Source organism: Octopus bimaculoides, chromosome 13 (assembly GCF_046866305.1).
Source record: "Octopus bimaculoides isolate indiv1 chromosome 13, ASM4686630v1, whole genome shotgun sequence".
NCBI lineage: Eukaryota > Metazoa > Mollusca > Cephalopoda > Octopoda > Octopodidae > Octopus > Octopus bimaculoides.
In genome coordinates, this window is record NC_142940.1 from 7,113,319 (window position 1) to 7,123,318 (window position 10,000).

The 10,000-nt window shown below is 40.7% G+C and overlaps 2 protein-coding genes across 6 annotated transcripts in view; one reads left to right on the forward strand and one right to left on the reverse strand.

Moving 5' to 3' along the window:
- The window catches only part of LOC106879396 (uncharacterized), a 182,729-nt gene that overhangs the window by 170,458 nt on the left and 2,271 nt on the right, over positions 1–10,000 (forward strand). The window contains exon 2 of the mRNA XM_052972314.2: positions 7,304–10,000. This exon is cut by the window's right edge and continues 2,271 nt beyond it. Coding sequence (XP_052828274.2) covers positions 8,222–10,000 — 1,779 coding nt within the window. The 5' untranslated portion in view covers positions 7,304–8,221. The remainder of the gene's footprint in view (positions 1–7,303) is intronic.
- Positions 1–10,000, reverse strand: part of LOC128249265 (uncharacterized) — a 126,150-nt gene that overhangs the window by 8,558 nt on the left and 107,592 nt on the right. The window lies entirely within an intron of this gene.

Here is a 10,000-nt window from a genome sequence, read left to right on the forward strand (position 1 = left end):
ACTGGTACTTATTTAATCGACCCCGAAAGGATGAAAGACAAAGTCGACCTCGGCGGAATTTGAACTCAGAACGTAGCGGGCAGACGAAATACCGCTGAGCATTTCGCCCAGCGGCATTTCGTATATGTGTGTATGTGTATAAGTACCAGTTGAGTTCTGGGGTCGATGTAATCGACTTATCCTCTCCCTCGTAATTGCTGGCCTTGTGCCAAAATTATTTTTATTATAACGATTGTTAGTTATTAGTAATTATACACTAACGATTCTTAATTGTTTTATAATAACTATTATCGATAATTATTGATATTATTACTCTTATTAATTATACAGTTGCATATATATTCATGGTTGTTGTTGGAACAGCTGTAGAAGTTTTAAAATATCAATGATATTGTTTGCTTCTTGCTTTCTTCTCATATAAAGTTCTCAATCTTCATCATAGCCTGTTATCAGCTTCATCCAGTATCATATATGATTCGGCACTTCTTTCGTTCATAAACACATCTTCATTATATTGAAATAAATACAGACCGAGACGTCATAGATTTTGGTAAGAAGTGACCAATCGATTGAATTTGCTCTAGAACCTCCTTGATATTCTTGTGTAAATTTTTCCATGTCTACGTGCAATCTGTGGGGCCAAACTTGCCGATTTCTTATGAAAAATAAACTTCGACCAGCAAGTTTCAAAACGTGTGTGGCATCGTCAGTTGGTCTGTATTTAAAAAGTTTTGCTTTCCAGCCAGATGTATTGAGCTTATTCCTTGTGTATAAATGGTCTTAGTCATTTAAGGTAGTTACATCATACACAAGCGCATATATCCAGACATACTCACGGACATAAACATAATTATATATGTATATACAAATATCTATATTTATAATCCATTCGTGTGTGTGTGTATATATATATATATATATATATATATTTATTCGTACACACATATTTGCATACAATACTTATGTATACATGTGTGAGTGTGTGGGTGTATATATATATATTCAGAAAGTTCCGCATATATATATATATATATATATATATATATATATATATATATATATGTGTGTGTGTGTGTACGTGTTTATGTGTGCATTCAATTTCAAAATTCCATATACAACTTTGTATAACTTATCTAGAGTCAGATAAAGCCTTCTCGTCTTTCTTTCCACGCCCCCCCCTCTTCATTCAACCCCCGCCTCTCTCTTTCTCTTAATAATTCTTACTGCTCCTCTCACTCTTTCTTAACCACCCCCTCTCTTTCTATTTCCTTATCGTTCGTTTTTTTTTTCTTTCTCTTTCCGTCCCATGTTTAGTTTTTCCCTCATATTTCCCCGATTACTCTCTAGTACCATCCATTCCGAAATCCCCCACCACCACCACCACCACAATTGACCCCCTCACGACCGTCTCCCACACCACCATCGCCCGTTTCTCCTAATTTATAACGTTTTTCCCTCAAGGTTGATTGGGATTTCTCTATTTTTTAGGACATGGTTTCCGTTACCCGACCGTCCCCCAATCCCAGCTTGGTCCATCGACTTCTTCTTTCTTCTTAGCCTTGTCTAAAATGATAACGGCTATTTCTTTACTCTAAGGTAAATATGTCAAGACTCCACTGTTTCTATGAATGAATTAGGCCGCCATTGCTGCCTGCCTTGTCAGCCTTACCTTACCTTTATTTATTATTATTATTATTATTATTTTTTTTTTTTTTTTGAAAAAAAATGCTACTTATTTATTATTTTTATCAAACCCATTTTACCTAAAACCTGCCTGCCTGTTTATCTGTTGTCTGCGATGTCGTCGTCACCGTCCGTCATTATCCGTGGTTGTCGTTTTGTTTATAGTCTTCATTTGTCAGCTCTCACCTTCCATATAAATAATTTCCATTTATAAATATCTATCATCCGTTGTCGTTATCGTCTGCTGTCATCGGTCGTCATCTTGTTTTTAGTTCGCTTAGTTCGTCATCCATTGTCGTCGTTTCCAAGTTTGGCATCGTCTGCTGCCGATGTCGTCATCGTCTTTTGCCGTTGTCGTCATCGTCATCTGCTGTCGACGTCATTGTCTTTTGTTGTCGACGTCATTATCTTCTGCCGTCAATGTCATCGTCCGAAGTCTTTTTTTTTTTCTTGTTTACGCCTCTTCCCCGTCTCTCATTTTAATCTGTATGTATGGCAGCAAGTCTTATATATGTGTGTGTGTGTGTGTGTGTGTATGTAACGTATATATGTAAGCGTGTGTGTGTTTACATATTTGTAATTATAGCTATATATGCATCATGTGTGTATTATATTAAATGTATATGTCCACACATTTTTTCAATATTTGTTGATACATATATTCTAAATCTGCCATAGTGTAATCTTGAATCCATAATGATCAATTATAGAAACAGAATAAATTAGAACTTAGATTAACTGATACTCTATTAGTCAGGCAATTCTTTGTGATATTTAGTTATATCCTTACACGTTCTGAGTTCAAATCCTCCAGGTACCAAAAAAATGTATACCGGAGTGAATTCCATCAACATACTTCATCCTGTCTGATCTGATTAAGTATATGGCAACAACACCAACTTTCCAGACACTAACAGTCCGGAACCTCTTATAATCTGTACTAATTCTTGAGCAAGAATTTCAAATTCCAGCTGCCACCAGATTAGTTAACTGGTATCTTGCACGGTACAGTATTAATAAACTTTCGCCCTTGCACACGTTTCGAGCCTACGCTCTTTGACAGAAAGGAACACAGAAAGAAGCAGAGAGGTTTTATAATAAAAATGGTTTAGTGGCTAGCGATCAATCATGGTGACTATATATATATATATATATATATATATATATATACACACACACTCTAAATCCAAATGAATGGCAGGGGTGGGGCAATAGATGCAGTGAGTGTATCCATGTATGACCTCGATGACTCATTGTGTATTCAGTCAGCCATTTGCGAATGTATGCATAACCAGAGTACAAATCTGTGTTCACTTTAGTATGTACTTTATTATGTACGTATTTGTCATATGTACATATGTACATATGTCGTATGTACGTATTTGTCCTTAAATATTGTTTGTACATGATAATGCCATTACTGAGCTGGCCTTTGAGGTTTGCTATTTAAGTACCTGATTCTTTTGGCTCTTGAAAATTATACATATATATATATATTGTTGCTATTATGCAAAAGTGTTGTAAGTCCAAAACGTTGCTTTTTCAGAAAACGTAAAAATAGTTTCACCATTCCATAGAAAAACCTTTGTACTACACTTTGACAATCTTTTTATATCTTAGCGTCTGAAGCAGCTCTCACACCTACCCTACAATGTCATTTCATAAATAAAAAAAAAATCACAGCATTGCCTAATTAATCCAAAACAATGTGAATAAATAAGCATTACATTTGACAATAATCTTGGTGCTAAAGGGTTAAAGTCTATTGACCAAGGGGATCACCCTGGTTCAGAAAAATCGGTAACCCAGGAATACTTTGGCACTAAAGATTCCAGAAACCCCAATCTACCTGTATCAGGAAATTATCAGAAGCAGTCTAATCTCCTTCTTTTGTTGGAATATATGACAAATGGTTATTCGTTTGATAATCTGCATGTTGGATACAACAACAGTAACAGCATACATAATTTCATTGGATTAATTCGTTCATGAATTTTTTTTTTCAAATCTGTTTTTGATTTGGTGTTTTCGTAACTCATTCTTGGAATCAGTAACTCTCCATTTAGCTTTCTATAGATTCATGTACCTGCTTTTGTTTACCGATATAATTTGCCTAGCTGTCTGTATATCTATGTATTTATCTCAGTATATACATATATATATATATATATGTATGGTTATGTATATATATATATATATATATGGTTATCTACCTATCCATCACCCTGATATTGATCTGTCCATCTATCGATCTGTTTAACAGTTTTACCTATATATCTATTTATCCATCCATCCACCCATCTATTTATACCTATCTATCTACCTAACTGTCTGTCTTTCTATCTATATATCTATTTATCCAACCATTCACCCATCTATCTATCTATATATATATTTATATCTATATCTATCTGTCTGTCTACCTGCCTATCTATATATCCAACCATTTACCCATCTATCTATCTATCTACCTATCTATATCTATATATTTATATCTGTCTGTCTATCTATCTTATTGTTTGTTCATCTATCTGCATATATATTCTTCTATGTCCCTACTTGTTTATCTACTTAATTAACACCACATTTACCTCCTTCGCTTTCTGCTATGTAGTATCTCCCTTTATATGTGTGTGTGTGTGTTTAGAGAGAGACAGACGGAGAGAGAGAGAGAGAGAGAGAGAGAGAGTTATGTATATTATATAATTCCATCTCTCTCTCTCTTGGTCAGCTAATCGGTCAGTGTTGGAAAAATAGAACACTGTACCAGTCTTTCAAGCTGTAGTAGGAGATAGATGATGCAGCACTTCAACAAATCTTACAACACACACATAGATCTATGCATGCGTGGGTGTATGTATCTGTGTGTGTGTGTGTGACATAACACCAGTTAAACTCCAGTTTAACGACATCACACAATAATATTCTCTCAGTCAGCTGGTGAAAAGATTTGCAGCTATTCTTACTACCCCCACCAAAGCATTAACCCCACCACCACCACCACCACCTCATAGTAACCTCAAACATACCGTCTCGTCTTCTTTTTTTTTCTTTTTAATTTATTTACTTGGTTTAGTCATTAGAGTGTGGCCATGCTGCACTGCTTGAGAAGGTTTAGTCAAACAAACCGACCTCGGTACTTGTTTTTTTTTTTCTGCTGAACTGCTAAATTATGGGGAAGTAAATAAACCAGCACAGGTTATCAAATAGTGAAAGAAATACACACACGCACACACACACACACACAGACATTTTGTAACTTCAAAATCTTAAAAACCCAATGTGTGACATTCTTCATTCCTATTTGTTTGTATCTTAAGAAAATTCTTGCAACCAAATTCCTAACACATGTGAAAATAAGGATTAGCATAATGACATTTACACACACACACACACACACACACACATACTGTTGTTTATCAGCATAAATAAAAGTGTGTGTGTGTGTGTGTGTGTGTGAGTATATATATATATATATATATAGAGAGAGAGAGAGAGAGAGAGGTGCAGACGTGGCTGTGTGGTAAGATGTTTGCTTCCCAACCACATGATTCTGGGTTCAGTCCCACTGTATGGCACCTTGGGCAAGTGTCTTCTACTATATCCACAGGCTGATCAATGCCTTTTGAGTGGATTTGGTAGGCAGATACTGACAGAAGCCTCTCGTATATACATTTTATATATATATATATATATATATATATATATATATATATGCAAAAGATTGAAGAGGAACACGTGAGTAGATATATATATGGAAAAAAAGTCAAGGTAGAAAATGCTAAAATACTTTTATAAAAAACATTTCAGGTAGTGATTTTTTATCCTTATTCTTAGTGCAAGTTTTGAAGACTGCAGTTCGATTTTAACAGTTATTTTTTTTTAAGCTATAATGGAAGGGACCAAGGAGTATATTTGGCATATTTTGCTTTATGTGATCAATAAAGGTAACCACGCAATGGAAAATGCGAGGAATATTAATGCAGTATATGGGGATCGGACAATAAATGTAAACCAGTGGCAACGGTGATTCCAGAAATTCCGAGCCAGAAACTACAGCCTAGAAGACGAGTCTTGTCCTGGAAGATCTGTAGAACTCAACGAAGACGTCCTGCAAACCCTGGTGGAACAAAATTCCATTGTAACTGTTGAAGAACTCACAGAGAAGCTTGGATTTGGTCATTCAACCATTCATCGACACCTGCGTGCCATTGGAAAAGTCAGCAAATTGGGTCAGTGGGTTCCTCGCAAACTTTCCGAGTCTAATTTCACGCAGCGAATGAATGTGCTCTTCTTTGCTGTCATGTCTCACGAACGAACCTGGAAGATTGAAAACAAATCGCACAACTTGGATGACAGCGATGCTCACATGGGTCCAGGGGGTGATGGGGGGGGGAGGAAGAGAGATGCCCGAGTGGTGGTGGTGGTGGTAGGCGACAGAGTTCCTGTGGGTTACAAACTGGAGTGTGCCTGTGAGTGACTTTATGAAGATCTTTTATTGTTTCCCAAGTGTTAGTTATTAGACTGCGGTCATGCTGGAGCACCATCTTGAAGAATTGCCGTCAGTCAAGTTAGCCCTCTTTTTTTGCTAATGCAAATAATAATAATAGGCAGTGGCTCTCTTGGATTCTGATCTTAATTGATTGGAAGTGTTATCATGTACGTTGCTTTGTCTTAGCATAAAAGATGGGCTACAGCAAATATTCTGCTCAATACCACAGATTTACTTGTCAGTTGTTTGACCGTAACCAGTTGAGCATGTCCCTTGGTGGCTGACGATATGTGCATCTCTGATCAGAAGCAGTGGGGGAGCATCATAGCCATGTGTTGAGCGGAATTCTGTAGGGTTTCGATAATTCACCTTTGGAAACAAATGTGTTTTGTTCAACGTCTATTCAAGAACCTTTTGAGCGGGATTATTACCTCCACCTTAGCTAAAGCAGAGGTATTGTTTTCAGTTGTGTTTGTTTGTTTGTCCGTGGACAAGACATCTCCAGAACCTCTCGATGGATTTTGGCCTCTTGACTGCTACGAGCTGATTAGATTTTGGGATTGATCCAGAACCGGACAAGGATTCTGGATTATTTTTCTTGTTTTTTTTTACTTAATTTCTGAGAGGGGTTGGGTTCATGTTTAGTATTCTCGTTTGTGAGAGCAGTCAAGTTTATTTCAGATATTCTCATTTTAAAAATCATATCTGACTAATTGTTGAGAGGACGTTGGTGTTGTCTTGGCAGAGGTTTGCGCTCTCTGAGTGCTCTTATTATTATTATTATTATTATTATTATTATATGCCCATGGGTATATGGTGTAGTGGTTAAGAGCACGGGCTACTAACCCCAAGATTCCGAGTTCGATTCCAGGCTGTGACCTGAATAATAATAATATCGAAAAATACCTCAGGAATTTGAACCCAAGTTCGAAATTTCTACAAGACACCTGATGAAGGCTGGAGGATATATCAGCCGAAACGTTGTGCTAACAAAAAACAAGATGAGGACAAATATCTCTCAAATATAGAACTGCATTATTATTATTATTATTATCATTGTTGTTATATTTGTGATATCTGATTGTATGGCATCTCTAATTTTGTATTTTTACTTTATATATTTTTCAGTCAAAACTAAAATCGAAAAAGGAGAATCGAGCAGTTAGCGAGGCAGCCTCTTCCCTACCTAACGCAGGTGATGTGAGCAGCACAAGTGCAGCGGCAGCAAGTGGTTATACCTACGACGACCCGTCAGCAGCAGCAGCGGCCGCGGCAGCTGCAGCAGCAGCAGCTGCAGCAGTTGCGGTATCATCTTCCTCCTCTTCCGCTTCTTCCCATCATCCAAACCTTCAACACAACCAACAGCAGCAGCAACAACAGCATCACCATCAGCAGCACCAACACGCTCAGCATCACCATCACCACCACCACCAGCAGCAACAGCAACCTCAGCAGCAACAGCAGCCGCAAGCACCTCCACCTCAAACGACGCCACAGTCGCAACAACAACAACAACAACAACAGCAGCAGCAGCAGCAGCAAAACAGCAACAGCTCTGCGACCAGCGTCGATAACAATCCTTTGTCAAGCTTGTCGGTGAAGATTGTCCAGCAGATCAACAACCCCACTGAACACCCTCAGACCATCCACACCAACGTTACAGTGACCAGTGTGAAAACCCAATATGGGTCCACAAACGACGGCTCCCCGCAGTCAAGCAGCATCCAGACGAGCGTCGAATGCAAGCAGGAACCTTGCGACGAGAGCCAATGTCTAGGAGCACAGCAACAACAGAATACCGGTCACAACAACAACAATAACAACAACAACAATCATAACAATCACAACAACAACAATACCATCAACAATAATAACAATCACAACAACAACAATAACAGTTTGTCCGACAACATCATCGGCAATTTGAACCTAGATCCTGAGCTTTTGCAAAGCATTTTGGAGAACCTTGACAAGGAAGATTTGAAAGGATTGGACGATTTTGAAGAAGTCTATCTTGACAAGGAGAACCGAGATGATACACTAAATATGTTTGGTCCTTTAACTACAAGTTCTCCTAGTCTTCCGCCGAAAGGTCCACCATTTGTAGATACTCCGCCACCTGGTAGCAACCCTCTCAATTCTCTGTACGACACCAACCAGAACATGGGTGGTGTACGTACTCCGACACCGATCCAAACGTTTCGTGGATCCCACCAACCCCACGTCCTCTCGGACACCGGTCCCGCTGCCGAGACTCTGAAGCAGATGGCTGCTCAGCACCAGAACCAGACGTACGCGATGAAGTCCCCATCCCTCGGGCCGTTTGGTGACCCAGGTTCCGACATAGACCAGTTTGGCCGAGGCAACGGATATGCGGGTTTCGGTCAGGCACCGCCGGGCATGCCAGGCCAAAACTCCTATGCTTACGGTCAACAGCCGCCTCCTCATTTAAACCAGCTGCGAGGTCAGCCAGTACCTCCGGGCTATCCACAGCCGATGCCAGGCAAGACTGATATGTCGTTACCTTTTGGGGCTACCAAACCGTTGTCTCACTATCCCGATCCAATGGGGGTGCAGGTAACTTCGGCTCAGGGTGGCCCTTCGCCATCGTCCCTGCAACAGTTGCAGGATCAAGTGCGAGCGCACTTTAACCAGAATCAAGGTCCACAGCCCATGCAAATCACACAAACACAACAGATGCAAGTATCGCATGGTGCACACCGGATGCAAATGTCACAGACCCAACAGCTGCAGATGCAACAGGCCCCTCAACAGATATCAATGAGTCAGCAGCAGTCGCTGTCCCTCAACCCAGGTGCGATGGCCCAAAGCCAGTACATGACTGACCAAATGAGCATCATGCACGACAAAGTGCATGCTGAACACGTGTGCCAAACGAAATCTCGCGAATCTATGCTAGAGCAGCAACAGCAGCAGCAGCAGCAACAGCAACAGCAGCAGAACGCCGGTGGTCCACCCTGCCCTACCCAAATGCAACAGTACATGAGTCGACCGCCACCCCCTGACTACAAGCTGCAACAGACTAGCACCAATGGCACCACGTCGTTTGGTACAAACGGCGCAAACCCTTTACAGACAATGCAAAACATGATTAACCAAACCAGCAGCACGATACAGCCTGGGTATAGTGTGCCGGGTAAGACGGAAGCTAATTCTAGCCAAGCTGGCCTCTTACATTCAGCACAAGTTACCGCTGTACAGCAGATGACCACCTCTGTTATGCCATCGGCTAACACCTCCCAAGCCCCTGTATCTAACTACCCTAGCCCCTCATTGACCAGACACTCACCGTACACAACACAAGCCCCTACACAGACTCCAGTGGGTGGTTCTGTCACCAGTCGATCGCAACGACCGTTGACGCCCACGTACAAAAGCTCGATCATGCGGAACCAGCGACCGCCTAACGTGAACGTCGGACCTGACGGGCTGAACATATCGCGCCCACGAAGTTCCGGAGACTGGCCTCGGCCAATGATGCAAGGTCAGCCTGGTGCACGGATGGCTGGTGCAAACAACAGTTCCATTGCAATGTCACGCATGCACCTAGCAACAGCAGGCCCTGGTATGATGCAGCAGTATGGTGGTTACACAAATCCTGGTGGCATGCCGCCTGGACAGCATGTGTCGCACATGCACCAATCACAACTGGATGGTTTGCCCGGGCAGGCGGCAATGTTACACCAGAATTCACAGCTGCTGCAGGTCCAACAACAACAGCAACAGCAGCAGCAGCAACAACAACAGCAGCAACAACAACAAAGCATACAGATGTCACAACGAATGGGCGTGAGACCTACCCTG